This window comes from Panthera uncia, chromosome A2, assembly GCF_023721935.1.
Source record: "Panthera uncia isolate 11264 chromosome A2, Puncia_PCG_1.0, whole genome shotgun sequence".
NCBI lineage: Eukaryota > Metazoa > Chordata > Mammalia > Carnivora > Felidae > Panthera > Panthera uncia.
The window spans coordinates 105,179,535-105,202,105 of NC_064816.1; the positions used below are offsets into that span (position 1 = coordinate 105,179,535).

General features: G+C 38.7%; 1 protein-coding gene and 1 pseudogene across 2 annotated transcripts in view; one reads left to right on the top strand and one right to left on the bottom strand.

Moving 5' to 3' along the window:
- ANKMY2 (ankyrin repeat and MYND domain containing 2) overlaps nt 1-22,571 on the bottom strand; it is a 37,665-nt gene that overhangs the window by 1,716 nt on the left and 13,378 nt on the right. For both annotated transcript variants that reach the window (XM_049641573.1, XM_049641572.1), the window contains exons 4-9: nt 22,095-22,193; nt 12,654-12,814; nt 7,626-7,840; nt 6,697-6,832; nt 3,217-3,345; nt 897-1,026 (exon numbers count right to left, since the gene is read on the bottom strand). In XM_049641573.1, coding sequence (XP_049497530.1) covers nt 897-1,026; nt 3,217-3,345; nt 6,697-6,832; nt 7,626-7,840; nt 12,654-12,814; nt 22,095-22,193 — 870 coding nt within the window. The remainder of the gene's footprint in view (nt 1-896; nt 1,027-3,216; nt 3,346-6,696; nt 6,833-7,625; nt 7,841-12,653; nt 12,815-22,094; nt 22,194-22,571) is intronic.
- LOC125931185 (uncharacterized) lies at nt 4,389-4,568 on the top strand (annotated as a pseudogene).

Consider the following 22,571-nt stretch of genomic DNA (forward strand, 5'->3'; position numbering starts at 1 on the left):
AGAGCATACAGAAGTTTGGTCCAGAAGACACGAGAAAGCGTGGCAGAAAGCCTGGCTGTTCTCGTAACAATTTATTTATATAAATTAAATTTCATTTTGTGCACATCATTCAATCCTACTAACAGTGTTTCTCAAGCAAGTGGTAAAGGCAGTACAGCTTTTTAAGGGGTGGAGGGGGAAGTGTTTTGTATCCGAGACACCTGGGCCACTTTTTCAAACTAGATGCGCTCCCCAGAACGTATGATATATTTTCAGGGGTGGGGCATAGAGTGGATGTTGTTTTCCACTACGGTCTGTGAACCATTGCTGAAGCAACTCACTGTTTCTGATGAAAATGAGTCATATACTTCACGAGGGAGGGAGAGAAAAAAATAATAGGGAACTCTATGCCCAGACACTTATAGAAACCTAATCTGTACAGTAGGTCTGCGATGTAATCTGTAATTTATAAATTTGCTCTGTAATTTCACCTACAGCTTTGTAATTTAATTTAAAAAATTAAAGGTTCCCAACCTTAAAATCTGTGGGTAGCCATTAGGGGAAATGTAATTATTTCCTTAGTCGAAGACCTTAAAATCCTTTGTGAGTAGAGGATAAGTGAATACTCACTTAAAGTCCTGTTGTTGCAGGGTACACTCCTGAGTCCAAATGTAGAATATGGAATAAACCCTATTCCTTAAAATTCTGTACCTCTTTGTTTTCCAGGGACTTCTAGGCTAACCATATTCTAGACATTATCCCAGCAACCCAAAGTAGGGACAAATTTAAGTGTGATTCTTATGCTGGTCAACTCCAAGTTTCCTCAGTCCCCAGAGAATACTCCGTCCCTTGGTGCCCTGTGTTAATATTAATAATATCATTCCTCTTCTCCATGAGCTTGCTTTTTATATACGTACTGTTTTCCTCTTCACTCTTTTCTTTGGCAGCTTCCAATTGTTGTTTTTCATAAATGTCCTTTAGATTCTTACAGATTTTCTTATGTGCAAACCAGTGCGTTTTCTGACAAGTTTGATCGCAGTATATTACCTGAAAACAATTAAGTTTATTTCATTTCAAGAGCTGTGACTGCATGATATTCCAACTATAACACTAAACCAACAACTATGCTGTAAAAATGCTGTTTGGTATGCTTTCTTTTAAAACCATAAGGTACACTAATTTAGATTTGTAATTTTTAGCTCATGCTTTATAACAATAATGGATATACAACGAACAGTCTACCAAAGACTCCAACAAGTGATTTACTAAGAACCTACTATGTGGGGACACCTGGGTGGCTCAGTCAGTGAAGCGTCCGACTCTTGGTTTCAGCTCAGGTCACGATCTCACAGTTTGTGAGTTCAAGCCCCGCGTTCAAGCCTGTTTGGGACTCTGTCTCCCTCTCTCTCTGCCCCTCCCCTGCTTGCTTTCTACTTCTCTCTCAAAAATAAACAATTGAAAAATTTGTTTTAAAAAAGAACCTACTATGTGTCAGAAATGATACAGTACTATGACAAGGGAGATATAGTTATCTCAGAAGAAGGTAGGTTGAGAAAGAGCTGGATAGGGCAGCGTGGAGGAAGGCAGACACTCAACAACATGATTTATATCCTAGTAAGTATAGTAATAGCAACAGGAGCACAGAGGAAGCAGTGACTCCCTCTAAATGAAGGAAGTCAGTCAACAGAGGAATGGGAAAGAAGCATTCCAGGCAGATTATCTTGTACAAAAATAGAGGAAGGGAAATGAATTATATGCTCAAGGAACAGCAAGAAGTTTGTGCAAATGGACCTTAGAGTTTTGTAAGATTCTATGCCAAGCATTGTGCGAGGCCCTTATAAATAGGTGACACATACTGGAGACTGTTTCACTGGTCCCAATTCTTAATTTTTCCCTGCATGTTTACATTTTCCCATGAGACTTCAAAGTTCTTTTTAATGAAGGGAAGAACTGAGTTTACAATTTGGCCATGTGACTTGCTTTGGCCAAAGGAATGAGAGAGCATGACAATTTCAAGGCTAGACTTCAGGAGACCTCATGTGTTTTCACCTGCCCTCTTTTACTTCTGCCATCATTATGAGATGGCTCGGGCCGCCTGCTGGTCTAAGGAGGATAAGAGACACATGGAGAAAAAGTGCCCCAGCCCCTCTCAGCCCATCTCAGCCAACCGCCAACATGGGAAATTAGCAAATTACTGCATTTTAAGTACTGAATTTTGGAGGGTTTTATATGCAGCAACAGTTAACCAATATAGATGGTCTCAATAAATTCTTACAACGCTAACCCCATTTCACATATAAAGAAACCAAGGTCCAAAGAAGTAATTAAAAGAGATGAAGCGGAGAAGTAGGTTAAAGCAAAATGTGATGAATGTTATTAATATGCTGAAGAATTTCAACCTTAAAAACAATAGGAACTTGATTTAATGGATAGTGTAAAGTGAATGCACAGATGAATGCTTGCAGGTAGTATCTGTGAGGAGAAGAACCCGATTAGATATGCCCTTTCAAAGTTCATTCTGACAGAAGTGGGTAATACAGTCCAGAGAGCTTAAAGATCGGTGGCAGTAAGAAGGGAGTTGTAGTTTTACATAGAAGACATGATGGAGAGACTGCAGTTAAGCCGCCATCAGAAGAGTCGAGACTGCATATCTATGAACTGTCCTACTTTAGGTTCTCAGGTCTGCACCAGCCTCAATCCCTTATGGATTATCTTTTTTGTATTCACTCTCTTGCATTCTTTTTCTTGGAGGTGGTCAGCACTGAAGCTGTGGCAATATGGAAGTTTGAGAGAAGATAAGGCACAGAACTACGTTTCTCCCATACTTCTCTCCCAGAACTACTTTTAAGGATGAGATGCATAGGGGCGCCTGGGTGGCTCAGTCGGTTGAGTGTCCGACTTCGGTCCAGGTCATGATCTCGCGGTCCGTGGGTTCGAGCCCCGCATCGGGCTCTGTGCTGACAGCTCGGAGCCGGGAGCCTGTTTCAGATTCTGTGTCTCCCTCACTCTCTGACCCTCCCCTGTTCATGCTCTGTCTCTCTCTGTCTCAAAAATAAACAAACATTAAAAATTTAAAAAAAAAAAAAAAAAAGGATGAGATGCATAGAATTTATACTATATTAGAGTCTATTAGAAAACTAACGTCAATCACTGTATGTAGAATATTAAAACTCAGTTTATCAATTCGGATATGAAACCTAAACCAAATCAGTGAACTTCAAAGAACTTCATTCTTACCATCTTGCATACAGAACATCTTTTACTTGCTCCCTTTTCTCCACAGGTTGTGCAAAATTCGACATCCACAAAACCCACCTGACCAGTGATGGCTTGGGTAAGTACAGAGAATGCAGTGGGATCAGAACCCTAGAGTAGGCATGAAGAAGAGAAAAATACACTTTAAAATCACCATGGAGGGGTGCCTGGGAAGCTCGGCTGGTTACCCATCTGACTCTTGGTTTCAGCTCAGGTCATGACCTCACGGTTCATGATATCGAGCCCCACCTTGGGCTCTGTGCTGACAGAGTGGAGCCTGTTTGGGTTTTCTCTCCCTCTCTCGCTGCACCTTGCCAACTTTAGATAAATCAAATCAAATCAGATCAAATCAACATGGGAAGACTACGGAGACGATACTCCATAAACAATGTTGTCCAGAAGCAGGCACACAAGAGACAAAGTCAATAAGGCTATATGTGACACAGCCTTTACCTATGTTACAAGAGCACGGCTATTAGTGTGAATTATTGCTTGAGAAAAAAAATTGATGGTACAGCTAGACAACGTCACGAAACCTTTCTTGTCACTGCTGGGGGGACAGGAACTTTCTTGTTATACACAACCTTGTCATCCACTTTGTTAAGTACAAATTTGTTTAGGTACCAGAGTTCATCTCATGGAAAGATATTCAACTTAAAAACAAACACTCAACACAGCCTGTAAGAACTGAGACATTAGCTAGTCTTCCAGAAGTTAAAATATATTTTGTCAATTACAAAAGCCAAACTTCTTTAAAAGTATACTCTGTTACAATGCGGACTCAACACTTCTTAAATGTAGCTATGCCTCAAACTTCCTGCTGGGATTTGTGACAGGAAGAAGCCAAGAGCCACAGGAGGCAGAGGGGATGAAAACCTCTGCAGGAGGGCCCAGGCACCCACGTGGGCAGAAAGTGCCGTAGGTGACGTGGCAGGCAACCCTGAGAGTTACCGTTGTACAGGAAAAGATTAGCATTGCTTCAGAGGCTTGTAAACTTGCCAGTTTAACAAAACCCCTTAGGTAGTAAACAGTGGCTACGCGGGACATTCACAACTACCAGCATTCCAGATAAATATAGTTTCCCAGAGAGAATATATAGTTCTGGAAGAACAAAAATTTTTAAAGAGAAAAATGTTTTAAAATGCATTTCATATATCGCTTCTCGGCCTTTTGGCTAAGATCAAGTGTAAAATGCATTTCATACTATCTTATCTTTATTTTTTAAGTCTGTTTATTTATTTTGAGGTGGGGAGAAGGAGCAGAGAGAGAGGGACAGAAGGAACCCCAAGCAAGCTCTGTGCTGTCAGTGGAGAGCCCGACGCAGGGCTCCAACTCATGAACCACGAGATCATGACCTGAGCCAAAGTCAAGAGTTGGATCCTTAACCGACTGAGCCACCCAGGTGCCCCACTATCTTTATTAATAAACCTTTTCTCAATAACTCAGATTGCTAGGATATACATTAATAACTGTACTGCATAAACTCTAACATTATTACACGATACAGAACTACAATGAATTGTTGAACCCCACGTTGGTCTGCTTTGACTTTTTTTAAAGTACTCTCGGCTCCTGTTAGTTTTGCCGTGTTCCCCTTTGAACGTGTAATGTCGTCTACCACTTGTTAATGTTGAAAACACCACATGGCAGGCAGTGCTAGTAGGTTCTCTGATATCCATTCCCCCAACTTCTTCACTAAGAGAAGCAAAATTTTGTTCAGAGCAGCAGGGTTTAGATCAGCTAAAACCACTCATTTCCCCAGACAACCTGCGAACCTAAGAGTGGTCACATCGCACAGGCAGTGGGTTTCTGGGAGACCTTGTTTTCTAGCTACAGACCCCTTTCCTCTTCCTGCCTTAATGGGATAAAAACGTGAGCTTGGCGGAACAGCAACTGATGCCTTGCAACCCTGAGGTCATAAGCATGTGTACGATAATCTCTATGGCTAAAGAATATTGGGTGGAGGAGCACCTGGGTAGCTCAGCTGGTGAAGCATCTGACTTCAGCTCAGGTCATGACCTCACAGTTTGTAGGTTTGAGCACCTCATCAGGCTCTGTGCTGACAGCTCAGAGCTTGGAGCCTACTTTGGATTCTGTGTCCCTCTCTCTGCCCCTTCCTGGCTTGCGCTCTGTCTCTGTCTCTCAAAAAAATTAAAATAAAGGTTAAAAAACATTAAAGGATATTGGGTTGAAAAGTGGGAATCCATTTTTGAGCCACTGTGACATATCAGGTCTGCCTCCCTGATATGGTTCTGAGTATATACAAATAAATAAACCCTATCAATTTAATTAATGGTTAGGTAGAGTTTAATATGTGAACAAAAGCACATTCATAATTGATGAACCACCCCCATAATTTGCTAACCTTAATCTTCCAAAAGTCTGAATATCAAATAACCACATATATTAAAAAGTAAAGGTAAAAATTCTCTACACGAAATCATGGAGATCAGGGATAAATCAATGCATGAACTTCATGAAATCATCTGGTCTCTTCAGATCTTTCCTATCTCATGGTTCTGAATACATGAATTCCTAATGTATAAAGGAGCACCTGGTACCCTTATAAATAAGCACCCTGACTTGTCCTTATTTTTCACATTGAGAAGGATGGGACAGACTAGAGAAGGCGGAGGAGAACCAACATTGCCAGAGGGAGGGAGGAAGTCATGGATGTGACCAGTGTCAGGACCAATTTCTTACCAAGTAGACAAAGGCTGATGAGGCTTTGATTGAAATATATAAAAGCATGACTAGTGCAGATACGGTGAACAGAAATCTGTTCACAATAAGGAAGCCAGGGAGTGTCTTATGAAATACGTAAATAAATATATAACAAAAGGGCAATAAATAATTTAAAGAACAGATAGTGGGGCATCTGGGTGGCTCAACTGGTTGAGCGTCCATTTCTTGAGTTTAGCTCAGGTCATGATTTCACGTTTCACGAGATCGAGCCCTGCATCGGGCTCAGCACTGACAGTGAGGAGCCTGCTTGGGATTCTCTCTCACTCCCTCTTTCTCTATCCCTCTCCTCCTCATGTTCTCTCTCTGTCTCTCTCTTGAAATAAATAAACTTTAAAAAATAAATACAAAAAAAAAAAACAGACAATGAAGTTAAATTTTACTTCCTACAGCTGGGAAGTAAAAACAGAATTTTGTTAAGTATGGAAAATTTATAATCAGAGGCATTAAGGTAGAATCTCAGAAGCTGGGACACACTTTGAGATTGTTTATGAAGACATACAACCAGCTTCCCCGTGACCATCCCTTCACATCCCCCACGACCAGAAACCGTCAACCTAGACAATCAGTTCCTCCTTTCATCTAGCGTGGGACTTTGTACTGGTTTATCTATCAAATAAACAATAAATTAATGCTAAAGAGAACTTGCCTTTAATTGTTCAAAATACAGTAATTAGGTCTTACTGGGAGAGTTAACTAAGTGACCGTGAGGAGCCTTACAATTTCAACAGGAGCAATACTTCGCACCAGTTGCTGGAGGAGTGTCGCTTCACAGTAAGGAAATTTTCGGATACTTTCTCTTATGATCTTTTCTTGGTATACCGGAAAGCCATCAGAAGCTCGGCCTCTTAGCAAGCTGTAAGATATTTTTTTAACAAAATAACTGGAGTTTGATCCCTAAGCATTTCCTCACAGCCAAACCCATGAACTTTTCGTAGTTTCTTCTTTTCTACTTCAGATTTTCATTGTCTCTTCAAGTCGTGATGACAGACTTAATTCAAACTGCTCTTCTAGCTGCATGTTAAGCTAGGCCTTATCAGGTTTATGGGCCCCGAGCCGTATTTATAAAAGCACCCCCTGCCATAAAACACACTAACTGTCATGATCAGGTTAGCTAGTTACTCATTACCATGCCAGTTATTTGTACAAAGAGCGAGAATTCTCATGAAGTTACACCCTTCTGACACAGTTCACTTTTCTCAGTGTGACTGTAAGGGAATTTGATCCCTGGTGGTTCAGAGAACAAGGATAACACACAGATCTCGCAGATTCAGTAACGGAGGTACACTGAGGGCCACGGCGAATCCGGACCAGGAACCTACGGCACGGTGTACCCATCGTCAAAGCTGGACTTGGGCTACCTTCTACATCTTACACACACTACTTAACTTCTCCGAACTTCAGATTCCTCACCTGTAAACTGGGGATAACAAAAGCATCACTGTAGAAAGTACAGAACTGAATAACCACTCAGTCTAAATGTAACATCGTCTTTCGTTTCTTACAGACTAAATGTGAGCCCAACAGTAACGACTGCTGCTAAATGGCTTAATGTTTTAATCCATAATGAGGCTTCACATAATAATTCATTATCCATTTGAGCATGTTCTACATATGACATGGTAAAAAAACAAAAAAAAACCCAGTACCTTTTGATGAGAGTGTCCAGTTTATTCTCTCCATCTTTTAAAAAGTTAATGCATTTCTGAAAGATACAGCTGATGTAGTGCATTTTCATAGCCAACACTTCATTCATGTCTCTCTGCTTCATACATTTCTCACAAATCAAATCCATTACCTTGTAGCATTTATTCAGAGCTGTTTCTTCTGCCAGTAGAGGATTCTCATTTATAAGCATCACGATCTAGAAGAAATTACAGTGAGCTTAGAAATTCCATGAGAAAAAAAAAAAAAAGAAGAAATTCCATGAGAGATTTTTCCATGTACAAAATCAGGCAGTCAGTTTGGGTTGATTTCAATAGATTACCAAATAATGTCTTTCTCAGGGTCATATGTTTACTATGTTAATTCAAATTAGAATGCCGACTGCCAATGATCAAAGTTATGAAACTAATACAGAGGACCGTAGCATCGTGACATCTCTTGAGCTCTTTATATCTAAGTTATCATGTGATCTGCCATCCAGCTAAACCAGGGTGTTAGTATGCCACGCAGATGATTTTAGATTCTCGGTTAAAAGCACTTCTACCAAAGATAAAAGTGGCATACTCACATATCCTTTATATACAGAATCAAATCACCAAGTAATCACTACTTTTAGCTAACATTACTGAGCTTTAGAATTTCATGGTTAGGAGTACTATAATTCTCATTAATTCTTATTAATTATAAAGAAATGAGATTTTCACAAGAAGCAGTCTAAAAATAAAAAGTGTATTACTTTCCAATTAACTACATTTCTCTGTGGAAATTTTTATGATATGCTTCTAATCTTCTATGGTAATGAGAATAGGTCAAAGCAATAATAGCTTTAAAAGGAGGAATACTAGAGAGTTATCAAATTTGATGCATTATGAGTCCCACACTTCTCATATATGTATATAGATTAAGTCCAAAATCAGTGTAATGAGGAGTTTGGTTTTTTTTTAATTTTTTTTTTTTTTACTGGCTTTGTTATAGGCTAGATTACCTGAAGTAGGTCTGCACAGGACAGATGTAAACATCCATGGGGACATAACAGTAATGCAAACACATGTGTAACATGGGCACAATTGTACACACGTAGCAAAAAGTCAGTATTTGCTAACCTTTGTGTTACAACTAAATACCTATCTTGGGTAATGTAAATATCAGGTAATCACAGAAAGCAGATTTCATGTACTAGATCCTTTTCTTCAGATATGAAGATAATTTGTTAACTTACATAAATCCCATGCCTAGCCTAATTAGAAATTTAACATAGATTAAGTGTTCTTGTGAAATTAAAATACGATTTGAACTTATTTTTGACACCACTAGATTGGTATATAATATAATATTTTACTTAAAATATAGCACTCAATAAGAAAATAAAGTTCATGAAATAAGTATAAGGAGAAGTCCGGTTGGTAAATTTGCTGACAACTTACATAATAACATGTATCAAAAATTAACTTTTGGCAGAGAAGGCTTGTTAATTACATGTATTTCTACTGTCAAGTGCACTCACTTGAAACTGTTGTATATTTTTGCATGAAGCGTTTATAATCAAAACATAGGATCTTAAACTTATAAATAAAACCTTGTTTAAAAATTCTTAGAACCCAGATTCATTTTTTCCTTTTATGAAAATATTAGGCTTTATTTACTTTGTAATATATACCACCGTAGTCAAAAAAAAAAACAACAACAAAAAAACATATAACCATAGCTCTATGAGCTTACTGAAACATTTTATAAACACAAAAAAATATTATTTGAACTAGTTTCCTTCCTTTAATCTTTGAGCATTATAAAGTAATCCATTATAAAGAAAATCTCATTATTAATTATTGAGGAGGAATAAATATATTCCATTAAGCATAAAAGCCAGATATATCTCATCTCCCAAAGAATGTAAGAATATGTTTATACAGTGACATTCTGAATTCTTTTTATTTTTCTTTAAAAAAAAATACCAAACCAACAATTCTGGCCTTAAAAAGTTATGTACATCTGTCTCCTGACCACTTAGAGACTCTGCTCAATTCTGTTGTCATTTTTTCCTGTGATTCTGTTTTTCTCCTGTATAACCTCTGAATTCTGAGCATCAGCACAATTCTCCAAGTCCCTGTTGAAAACAAACATCCATATCGCTACAGGAGCCACTTAACCTTGACGCACAGGCAGCTATGTTAAGTGCACCGCAGTGAAAGGGTGAATTGTGTATCAAGGAGGTTCTCTGTGATTTTAAAAGGTCTGTGACTCTATACAATGGCTGTTAGTTACCTTTTTATAATACACTTCAAGAAGACCCCTGCTGACTTGAAAAGGGGAAAGCAATGAAAATAAGCCACCACGATAGCAACTGCACAACTTTTATTCAAAGTGGGCAGGGAGGTTTCCAAGTGAATAGATCATTTATAGCTACAAAAAGCAAGGTGTGGTTTGAAGGAAGGTACTATAATTACAGAATAATCTCTTTTAAGACCAAATGTACTAAAAAATATATAATGTAGGCTATTTCAGTTCATATATGTTTACAATTTATTGCCTGTATAAATATACCCTTACTCTAATTTACTCAAATATGCGCTTTTATATTTATTTAGTTTTAAAAAAAAATATTTTGAGAGAGAGTGCTGTCAGTGTGGAGCTTGCTTAAGATTCTCTCTCCCCCTCTCTGCGCCTCTCCCATGCTCGTGTGCACGGGCATGCACTCTCTTTCTCAAAAAAAAAAAAAAAAAGAGGAAGTAAAAATTTAAAACAAGAAAAGTAATAAAGATCATTAAAGAACAGTAACTACTAAAACATTTAACCCGAAGAGACTGGGTTACATATAAATATCAAAAATTACTCCACAGGGGCGCCTGGGTGGCTCAGTCGGTTAAGCGTCTGACTTCGGCTCAGGTCATGATCTCACGGTTTGTGAGTTCAAGCCCTGCATCAAGCTCTGTGCTGACAGCTCGGAACCTGGAGCCTGCTTCAGATTCTGTGTCTCCCTCTCTCTCTGCCCCATCCCCACTCATGCTCTGTCTCTCTCTCTCTCAAAAATAAATAAACACTAAAAAAAAATTACTCCACAGACTCAATTATTCCCATTTATTGAGATTATTGCAGTCTCAAGGGGTAGAAACAGATATAAAAGACAGTGAATCAGAAAAATACAGGGAACTTCTTCAAATCAGTCTAAACCAGAAGATCCCATAATGCTCAGGCTGGAGGGCCTTGTAAAACCGCACACATTCTCCATGTGGAGAAATGCTATATCCTAGGAAAAATCCTGTCTTCCTACCCTAGCCTGCACCACTGCTAAGAAAAAGAGCGCCACGGACGAGGAGGAGCTCCTACATGGGACTTATCTCTTTGCCTGCGTGTGCTGGGAGGGAAAAAAACCCATCGTTACAGAAGGGCTATGTATTTTCTAAAAGTTAAATTCTAAGTTCCACTTAATCTCCACCATAAATACAAACATACGATTTGTGGCTGAATTTCTGTTTTTGCCCACTTAGGATCACAAGTGTTACCTCCTGGGGTTCTTTCAGAATATTAAGTACAACAATTGAAGAAGAAAGGCAGATGGCAGCTATGTTTTGTAAGTTTGTTTCTTGAGCTTCAAAGTCTGTATGCAAAGGGAAACATCAATAAAGTAATAATATTACATATAATTTGGAACTTATATCTTCAGATAAGTGTCAGTCTTTAAAAGAGTTACTTTATGCAAACTGCCTGCTTATTTTAATGGTGTTCAGTATGTTCCACAGATTCACCAAAATAGACTTTAAAGGACATCTAATTCACTGCATTTATAATAACATTTTGTACTAATGTTATTAATTTTTTATCCAATTTGTCGTCTTGCTCACCAAACAGTTCTGAATTACTATCAAATCTATACGCTATGAATGAAGATACAGATCACTGAAATTTGAAAAAGGACAGCATCACTGTGGCACACACAGGGTTTTCTATAATGATTCACTGAGAAAATTATGCTCATGTGGATTGATTTATGAAAAAATTAATTAATTAAATTTAAAAATGCATTTTTTAAACAAATAAAAAAGTCTGTATGTAAACTATGAAGAAAATATTAGAGACAGTAGTTCAGAATGGCTCTTAAAGTTTCTCAGGTAAGCCATGTGAACTTCTGGGTTGTTCTAAAGAGTCTGAAAATCTATTGTGATTTAACTAATTCTGGAAGAACTATATTATTTAAAGGCATCAAATAGTTACTTGCATTAAAATATGTGGTCATGACTGAGGCGCCTGGGTGGCTCAGTCGGTTAAGCGTCCGACTTCAGCTCAGGTCATGATGTCACAGTCTGTAAGTTTGAGCCCTGTGTCAGGCTCTGTGCTGACAGCTCAGAGCCTGGAGCCTGCTTGGGATTCTGTGTCTCCCTCTCTCTCTGCCCCTCCCCAACTCACACTCTGTCTCTCTCTCAAAAAAATAAAATAAAAATATTTTTAAAAAAAATGTGCTCATGATTATATTTCAGAACATTTCCTGGAAGGATCTTTACTGTAATAGATGCTGTTGGTGCCCCACTGAGGTCCTTTTAGCAGCCTGTGTACTAAGCCTCAGTTCCTGGGTGTGCTGGCTGCGATGGGCTCAGAGCTGCCTCCTTCTCCAGGGAACTGCCTTCATCCATAGGAAGCCATTGTCCTTGGCAGTAGCTGGGAGGCTGTCCTTTCCCTCTGGGAACAAGTTTCCGGCACTGGCAACTGAGTGATACAAAAGCCTGACTCCCTTGCCCCTCTGGAACCGTTAACAGTCCAGAGCTGCCGTGAGATGAGGTGGAAAGTATGCTTCAGCTGAACCCACCTCTTTGCCTAGCTTCTCCTCCTGCCCTAGCCTGTGTCCCTCACTCTCAGGTTTAAACCAAGAACACTCCTTCACTGTACCAACTGAACAACAGAGCTCCATCACAAGCTCTACACTGGCAAAGCCCAACCAAGATGATCTTATATAACCAAGAGCAGTTTCAACTCCAAAGCAATATTTAAATGAAAAGCGAAGATAAAAAACACTATGCTACCTTGACAGGATGAAGATTTGTCGTGGTAATAATTTTGTGCAGTGGGCCTGCCAATTTTGGAGGCAGTTTTGGCTCTTTATCCAGTCCCTGGGGTTTCGTGTAATAATCCAGTCTCTCTCGGGGAAAGAAATTGTTGATTATAGTCACACAATCATGTTGACCTTTTAACAGAAAAATAGGAAATCTGTTATTTTATTATTCAAAATAGGACATTTTCCAATTTTTTATTAAGTATGTTGCTGTGTTCTTGCGAAGTAACCATGCATTAACGTCTTTCATTTTCAAGAAAAGAGAGTAGAAGAGGAGAAGGAGAGGTAAAATGTTTTGAGGAACATTTATAAGCATGTTTTGTGAGGTCAAGACATAATCGCCTTATAAAGACACAATGCACAGTACATAGGAAGATTATGGAGACTACAAAAAAAAAAGGGGGGGGGAGTTCAATTTATAATTGACCCTAGATATTTTTTAAAAGTTGTTTTGGGGGCAACCGGGTGTTGCATGATCTTGCAATTCGTGAGTTCAAGCCCTGCATCTGGCTCTGAGCTGACCACTCGGGAGTCTGGAGCCTGGTTCAGATTCTGTGTCTCACTTTCTCTCTCTATCCTTCCCCTGCTTGTGCTCTCTCTCTCTCTCAAAAACAAATAAATAAAACATTAAAAAAAAAAGATTAAAAGTTGTTTGTTTTTTATTCTATTTAAATGTCTCTTCTTCCACCCTTACAGAAATGATGGTCATTCTTCCCTAATCACATCTGGCTTTCTTCACACAGAATGTAAATTCACTCTATATAGATTATTATTATTATTATTGTTGTTGTTGTTGTTGTTGTTATCTCCCCTTCCCTTGAATTTGAGAAAAGCTTGGCCTCTTTGTGAATATAATTAGAGGAAAAGCTTTTGCCGGCGCAGCCTGGAATCTGCTTTACAGCTTCTTATAGATCCCTATGCCACTTCTCTAAGCCATCTCTAGAGGTAAAATTAGTTCTATGAAACCAAAACTGGGGCGCCTGGGTGGCTCAGTCGGTTAGACGTCCGACTTCGGCCCAGGTCACGATCTCACGGTCCGTGAGTTCGAGCCCCGCGTCGGGCTCTGGGCTGATGGCTCAGAGCCTGGAGCCTGCTTCTGATTCTGTGTCTCCCTCTCTCTCTGCCCCTCCCCCGTTCATGCTCTGTCTCACTCTGTCTCAAAAATAAATAAACGTTAAAAAAAAAAAAAAAAATTAAAAAAAAAAAAGAAACCAAAACTGTCCCTGGAGAAGCTGGTAGCCTGAATGTGTGTTCCTGTTGCCTCTCCTTCCCAGGCTGCCTCACCACTAACTCTCTGGGGCGGGGAAGAGGCCACTCTGGGCAAGCAGCCAGAACCTCGCAGGGCACAGCTGTAGGTGCAGACTCTTCTGGGATCTCTGGAGGAGAGACTTCTTCCTCTTCTCTGCCTGCTGAGGTGGGAGGGACCAGCAGCAGAAAGTCCTGGGAAGTGGGCCCAGGGCACCAGGGCTCCGGGAGAGTGGTCTGGGTGGCCCCTGCCCAGCTTATGCATGGTCCTGGCAGCGTCTGCTTGAGTGAGGACAAAATATCTTCCAGTTTGTTGACCGTGGGCCCACGGGTATAGAGACAGTGGCCCTTCTCTTCACTGCTCCACAACCTTCCAGCTTTACCTCGCTGCCTAGGAGATACAGAGCAAAGTTCCTGCAGGGATCCAGCAACATGAAGACTATGTGCTGCCTCCACCAGATGGCTTCTTTCGTGGGAAGTGCACTTACAACCACGACCACTGACCCAAACCAGCACCAAACCATACCCCTAATCACCAAACGAGAACACTCAAATCAAGCAGATCGAGTACAAAATGTGAAGTCTCGCGGATTGCAGAAAGATTCAAAACTTTAAAATTAACACACAAACTCAAACAGGTAACCCAGTATAGTAGTGAGGACTAAAATAGTAATGCAGAAGATGAAGTAGATGAAATGTCTCCAAACAGAAAAATTAGGAAATGGTAATCATTATGGAAGAGACGAGAGCTGAAGGGCAGATCGAGAAACGTAGTAGTGAAAAATAACATAAGTCCCAGAAAGAAAAAGAGAAATGGATCGAGACTTAAAGATTAAACAAATGATAGAAGAACATGTCCCTGATTTGAAGGGAAATTTTAGCAGTGACCACAATCTCCTTTTTGGTATTCAGTGCTGTTCTTAAGTACCCAAACACCAGGGTTTGTTTGTTTGTTTGTGTGTTTGTTTCTCTCTCTCTCCCTCTTTCTTTCTTTTATTCAAAAAGCTCCAATATATGTACCTTGAGGGGATGTCAAACAGTAATAGGATATATTAGAAACATGAGGTGCTCTGTTTAGCAAATGATCATCTCTACCTCCACAATATTCACGGAGGGAAAGACAGAAACAGTCCATCAAGCAAATGTACAAGCAGGACATGAACATGTCGGCATCAAAATTAACACTGGTCACCGCATGTGGAAATTTACAACTGTGCAGAAAGAAACCAGACAAGATGAAGGCAAACTACAATCCTTCCTTAAAAGGCAGTCTATATCCAGCTTCAATAAAAAGATGGGTATTGCTACTTAAAAAAACAAAAAAAGTTCTAAAATTACCTCCTAAAAACCTTAAAATCGACAGAGAAAAAGTTGAAGAGGAAAAAGTCGGGTAAATAGAGAATTAGCTTGTTACTATGTGTTCTCATCAGCCTCTCAACTAATAGAGTCAGGACAGTCCCTGTGAGCAGTTGGCAATATTGGTACATTAAAAATACCAGCTATGCATCAATGACACAGTCACAGGAATAGAGAGGCTTCTTGAGATTCCATCTTTGTAAGAAGGACAAAATAATAATATTTTCAGCATTAATCTTTTTTACATTTTAGGTAGTGCTTACATTATTTTGATATTTTATTTTAAATAATCTGCTAATAATTTATATTAGAGTGATGTATATACTTATAACCAAAACAAATATTTAGTTTTACTGGTATTTAATTTATAAATTCTGAGTAAATACAAATGAAACAGTACTATCACTACAGAAAATATATGCTGGGGGCGGGCAGGGGGGGCAGTGTATAATCTGGGGCCAGAATTACTATCACTAGACTTAAGTCTTCCTGATTGAATAGGGTCACTGAGTCAGTCTTAGGAAGGATTACTGAGAACACACACACACACACACACACACACACACAACTAAACACATCTTAGTAAAATGTTTTATTTTCTAGGATAGGCTGAAATTCAAAACACACTTCCAGAATGATATATGGAAAGTTTACTAAGGAAAATAAATTCTCATTTATAAGTACGTAGGAAAGTGTGAAGGGAGTTCTACAAATGACTGAGGGAAAAGCACAGTGATACAAGAACCATGAAACTACCCAGGGATGACTCACATTTCAGAGAGAAAGAGAATTTCTGTTATGATATGTTTCAAACCAGATTCAGCCTACAAACCATCCCAGAAGGTCCTGTAGCCCAAACCTAAATGAGAACACATAGAGCTCCAGATGGAGCTAGGGGGGAGGGGAGAGGAGTGGAGAACGCCTGGTAGCAGAGATGGCTAGTCTGAATAATGGGTGGAGGCAGCATGAGTTGACTCTGAGGATTACTGGAAGAGAAGTAACACACTTTGAATGACACTCTAATTACATATCGGGACTAAAAATACTAAACTCCCTCAGCAAAGTCCACAGCTGGTGGCAGTGGTGGAGGAGGAAAGGAAAGTCCCAGGCCTGATAAGGCAAAACAGAGAAAGTAGAGAAATCAATGAGTTTAGAAGTATTTTCTCATGTTCGAATTGCTAAATGGGCAAATACAGTTTCTTGGGGGTGGGACATAGAGGAAAATTTTGTTCTTGTTTCTTTGTTTGTTTGTTTGTTTTCCTTGCCTGGCTCTTTTTTTTTTAATTTTATTTTTTATTTTTTAAAATTTACATCCAAATTAGTTAGCATAGAGTGCAACGATGATTTCTGGAGTAGATTCCCTAATGCCCCTTATCCATTTAGCCCATCTCCCCTCCCACAACCCCTCCAGTAACCCTCAGTTTGTTCTCCATATTTATGAGTCTCTTCTATTTTGTCCCCCTCCCTGTTTTTATATTATTTTTGTTTCCCTTCCCTTTTGTTCATCTGTTTTGTCTCTTGAAGTCCTCATATGAGTGAAGTCATATGATTTTTGTCTTTCTCTGACTAATTTCACTTAGCATAATACCCTTCAGTTCCATGCACACAGTTTCAAATGGCAAGATTTCATTCTTTTTGATGGCCGAGTAATACTCCATTGTGTGTGTGTGTGTGTGTGTGTGTGTGTGTATATATATATATGTGTGTGTATATATATATACATGTATATATATACACACATATATACCACATCTTCTTTATCCCTTCATCCGTCGATGGACATTTGGGCTCTTTCCATACTTTGGCTATTGTTGATAGTGCTGCTATAAACATGGGGGGTGCATGTGTCCCTTCGAAACAGCACACTTGTATCCTGTGTATAAATGCCTAGTAGTGAAATTGGTGGGTCATAGGGTAGTTCTATTTTTAGTTTTTTGAGGAACCCTCCATACAGCTTTCCAGAGTGGCTGCACCAGCTTGCATTCCCATGTTCTTGTTTTTAAATAACCAACAGGGGCGCCTGGGTGGCGCAGTCGGTTAAGCGTCCGACTTCAGCCAGGTCACGATCTCGCGGTCCGTGAGTTCGAGCCCCGCATCAGGCTCTGGGCTGATGGCTCTGGGCTGATGGCTCTGGGCTGATGGCTCGGAGCCTGGAGCCTGTTTCCGATTCTTTGTCTCCCTCTCTCTCTGCCCCTCCCCTGTTCATGCTCTGTCTCTCTCTGTCCCAAAAATAAATAAAAAACGTTGAAAAAAAAAAAATTTTAAATAACCAACAAATATGGGTTTTACTGGGAGTGTCGTGAATAGGAAAGTAAGAATTAGTGGAATGGGAAAGCATTCTTGATCTTTCAAGTTAATAAAAGAAGAAATAAGTGTACTCTAACATGACCAGGCCAGTCACATTAAGCACACACACACACATACACACGCACACACACACACACACACACACACGCACACATGCACACGCACACAAAACCACCAAGTAAAACAAAGTGTAAAAACGTGGTAAAAGAGGAGGTACGTAGTCAAGTTTATCAGTAACCATAAATATGCATAAGCTGAATACCTGTTAAAAGAAAGAATATCTCATTCTGGGTTAGAGAACAGAGCACACCTACATGGGTTTATAAACATACAGGTATAGAAGTAGTTACACTACTAAAATGAAATAATAAAGATGGAAAATAAAGAGATCAGCAAAGAGGTTATTGACAAAGGCAAAAAAACAAAAATGAATCAAGAATGGTTATAATATATGAAAAAGTGTATTAGTAGATTCTGTACCAATAAAACTACTAGCAATTTCATAAAAAGGGAAGAGCTAAAAATATTACCATTAAAAACAGGAAAAAAAAAACCTAGACATGTCAATTTTCACTACTATTATTGCTTCTTACTTTGAAGCCTGAAGCAAATTCAAACAGAAAATAAATGCAATTGAACAGCTATAAAACCCAGGAGACTCTAATAAAAATGACAAGAAAAATACAGAAATCAATAGCTTTCTCCTTATTATCCATAACCAGCTAGAAATGACAGAGTGTGGCAGTCAGTGGTGGTGGGAATTCTCCTTACAATATGGGCAATAACTACAAATTACCTAGAAGTAAATTTTAAAAGAATGGAGTTTCATTTAAAAGAAAGAACTGATCTGAGGGAATCTAATGAATATTATTAAGGTACCAAAAATAAGTTCTAAAACACACACACATACACAAAAATCAATATATCAGCATACCATGCGATTGAATAGCATGTCTTATCATACAGTGGTCAATTCTCTGAAAATAATTATATAACTATTTAATAAAAGTCCAAGAAGAACCAAAAAAATGGGGGGACAGAGGAAGGTATTCAAACGGGAAGACCTGAAGGGAACAAGTGGTTTAAAGTCAATGTGATCAAACAATATGGTATTGACACAGAGAGTGACAAGCAGGCCTGTAGAAGAGAATATGGGGCCCAGAAATAGATACCAGTATATAAGAGAAATTAACTTACCACAAAAGTGGTATTACAATTTAGTGGGAAAATGCTGGGTGGTTTAGTAAGTGGTGCTATCACAATTAACTACATATCCAGGGGGAAATAAACTCTAAAGAATTAAATTTTGAAAGTACAAAAAAAAAAAAAAAAATTGAAGGGCATTTAGGAGAATCCTCAACTAACCCATATTTAAGAACTCTTCTGACAAGACAAGAACCACGGAAACTATAAAAGAAAAACTATGATTACTTAAAAATAAATTTTCTATGGCAAAAGTTCCCATAAAGTCAAAAGAAGGAAATATAACTATTTGAAATACATTTTATAGAAAAAGGGTTAGCATCCATAATACACATAAAGCTCCTCAAAACAGTAAGAAAAAGACAACCCAAAGGATAAATAAGTAATGAGTATGAGCGTCCACAGAAAAGAGAAATAGAAATGACCAACAGCAGAAAATAACTTAATTTCGTGAATAATGAGGGGAATGTAAATTTACAATATACCATCTTTTCAACTACCAGATTGGCAAAAAAGTGAAAACACCCAGTTCTGATGAAGATGTTCATAAGAATGTGAACTGTATGTGTGTGGCGCGTGGGGGGGCGGGTGCATCTGGGTGGCTCAGTTGGTTAAGCGTCCAACCGTGGCTCAGGTCATGATCTCGCAGTTCATGAGTTCGAGCCCTGCATCAGGCTCTGGGCTGACAGCTCTGAGCCTGGAGTCGGCTTAAGATTCTGTGTCTCCCTCTCTCTACCCCACCCATGCTCGCACTCTGTCTCTGTCTGAAAAATAAACGAACTTTAAAGAAAAAAAAAAAAAAGAATGTGAATCATGGGGCACCTGGGTGGGTCAGTCAGTTAAGCGTACAAGTCTTGATTTTGGCTCAGGTCATGATCTCACAGTTTGTTCGAGCCCCACTCTGTGCTGACAGCTTGCTCAGAGCCTGGAGTCTACTTTGGATTCTGTGTCTCCTTCTCTCTCTCTGCCCCTCCCCCAAATGCACTCTATGTCTCTCAAAAATTAATAAATGTAAATTTAAAAAAATTAATTTTTTTTTTTTATTTTTTAATAAAAAAATAAGAATGTGAACTGTTATGCCCTTTTTTAAAAGACAATCTAGACTTACACTGAAATTAAAAATACATACCCTGTGTCTCAGCCCTTTTACTTCTGAGAGTATGTGTTATAGGTATTATAGCACTGTCGTGTAAAATATATATGACCAAGGATAATTATTACATTATTTGTAGTGAAATGATTTTTAAAAACTATCAGTAGGGGACAGCCAAATGCACTGTGGTACGTCTGAATCATATGGAATATGACATAAATTCAGTGGAGATAACTGAATTTATATCCACCGAGATGAGAGGGACTTCCATGGCATACTAGTAAGTGAAGGAAACAAGTTATAAGAAATATATTTGTAAGATAAATCTTTTTTAAAAGATTTTTCTTTTTTAAAAGATAAAAATCATTCATATGCGTGCACATATTGATACAAACCATTCCGCTTGAGGACAGTAAGAGGGGGTGGATGACTTTTTAAAAAGACTACCTATAATGGAAAATATCGTGTAGACCAAAAGGGTTTAATTCTCGTCTATGAGATTCAAATGGAATGCAAACAATTCTCTTATTTTAGGATGGGACTGGGGACAATTTCTACCTTAGATTTCTATGGATCTAGTGGTGTTAAGAGAAAGGCAAGTAAAAGAGCATCGTATTCATGTGTGAAAAAAGAGGCCTCTCCACTTCCAGCCCTGTGACCTGAGGAAAGTTACTGAACCTTTGTCTGCGTTCTCATTTGCTACATCGTGGACATGATGAAAACTGGGAGTTCAGTAGAACCTCATTTCATCTAACTGCTAGTCCTCAGGGCACAGATCAGAAAACTGAGTCCTGCAGAGAAGCGATGTGCCCATGATCTTGTAATGAATTAGCAGCAGACGTGAACTAAAATATGAGAACCAAGCTTCCTAGATGAGTCTTATTTTCCCTTTGTACTGACACCCTCAAAATGAGCCTAGTGGTAAGCTGGGGGCAACCAGGGAGACTCTAACTGTGGGAGATAAATATTTCTCTGAAGTTTGTACTGCAAGACCATACTTAAATCCTCCCGAAGTTGAGATAAAATAAGGATATTCGCTCTCACAGAGCTGACTCAGTGACTACCTGACTTAATCACTGGTAGGTACTATTAGCGTTTTGAGATAATTTAGTAACAAAATTTAACAAAACACAGTTGTTGCCCTCCTGTACGAGACTAATTTCCATGGCTTAAATGTAATTTCTCTCAAAACCCCCTTGGAAGAGGATACAAGATCCCTCTATTTGACGTATTTCTATGAAACCCTTAAGCTGTGCCTTGAAGTATAATTTCACAATGGTTGTCATTGCTATTAGCCTCCAACTGCCTGAACACATGAAGAGCCTCTGTTTCATTCACCACTGTATCCAAAGCACCTACAGTGATGCTTGGTATATAGGTTGCAAACAATAATTATTTGTTTAATGACTTATCAGTCCTATAAGGTCACTTGCTGCATTCCCAATAAATCAGAGGTTTATATATTTGCTTGTCTATTTTTTGACTTTCCTTAACTGCTAATTCAGTTGGACTAAAACACCAATGACCAAATATTCACGTCACTCTCTTCCAAACCCCTCATATTATGTCCAGTAACAGGATTAATATACCAAGAAATACTGGGCACAACACAATAAAAGTTTGTGCTTGATGAGCATGAAAATGAAACAGCTATATATTACACTATTATTAATCTCCTTTCTATGAAAAAACTGCATTGTTGCAATTTTTATTAGCAACAGTAACTGATGACACCTATTTAGTGCTACCCGTAAAGCTCCGGAAGTCAACATCTCATTTAATCCTTTTAATAACCAGGAACCATGCTACAATGGATAAAGTAAAGGTCAGAATAATTAAGTAACCTGCTACTGACTGGCACAGCCAGGATTTCAATTGAGGACTGTTGACTTCACAGTTCATGTTCTTGACTTTAGGTTAAACTACTTCCTTAAAGAAATAAGATACAGTCATCAAAGCATTTAACTACAACTAAAATGGCCCCACTATTCTTTGTATCTCACAAGGTGGAAATTCAAGATAGCTTGCTCATTTTCTCCAAAGGGTCACTGGACGTTTCATTAAGTTAGACAAAACCCAAAAAAGTGTAAACATTTTGCTCTTTTAAAACTAAACATGACACTATTTGTACTCTGAGAAGCGAAGTGCTATTTCTTCACGGAGGACATTTTGGATACAACCTAATTAAAAAATGCCGTAAAAACTCACCCACAAAGGCTGCCATCTGAGCTGCTGTTCTTCCTACAGAGTTGACAACATCTGTCTCAGCACCAGCTTCCAACATTACCCACGTGATGTCTTTGTTACCTGACGTTAGAAGGGGACGTATCTGTTAATATTAAGGAAATGCCCAACTGAAAACACCTCCTTCAAATGATCTGTACCCTTTTTCCTCATTTAGTTTTAGGTTTCTATCTTGTGAATATTTTCATTTTCTCTGAAATGTAAATCATAACCAGAGTAAAGAGTAAAATAATACAAAAACCCATATAGAGATTAACCTCATTTTGGGGGAAAAACATCAGGGAATACAAAGATGGTATAGAACTGAGTATCACTTTTTTTTTTTTAACAAAATGTATTTTTTTTACTGATAACGTATAAAGTGAAAAGAAACAAAAAATATCAACAACAAAGAGTGATAAAATAAAAAATCTCCCCTTAATATCTACTACTAATCCATCC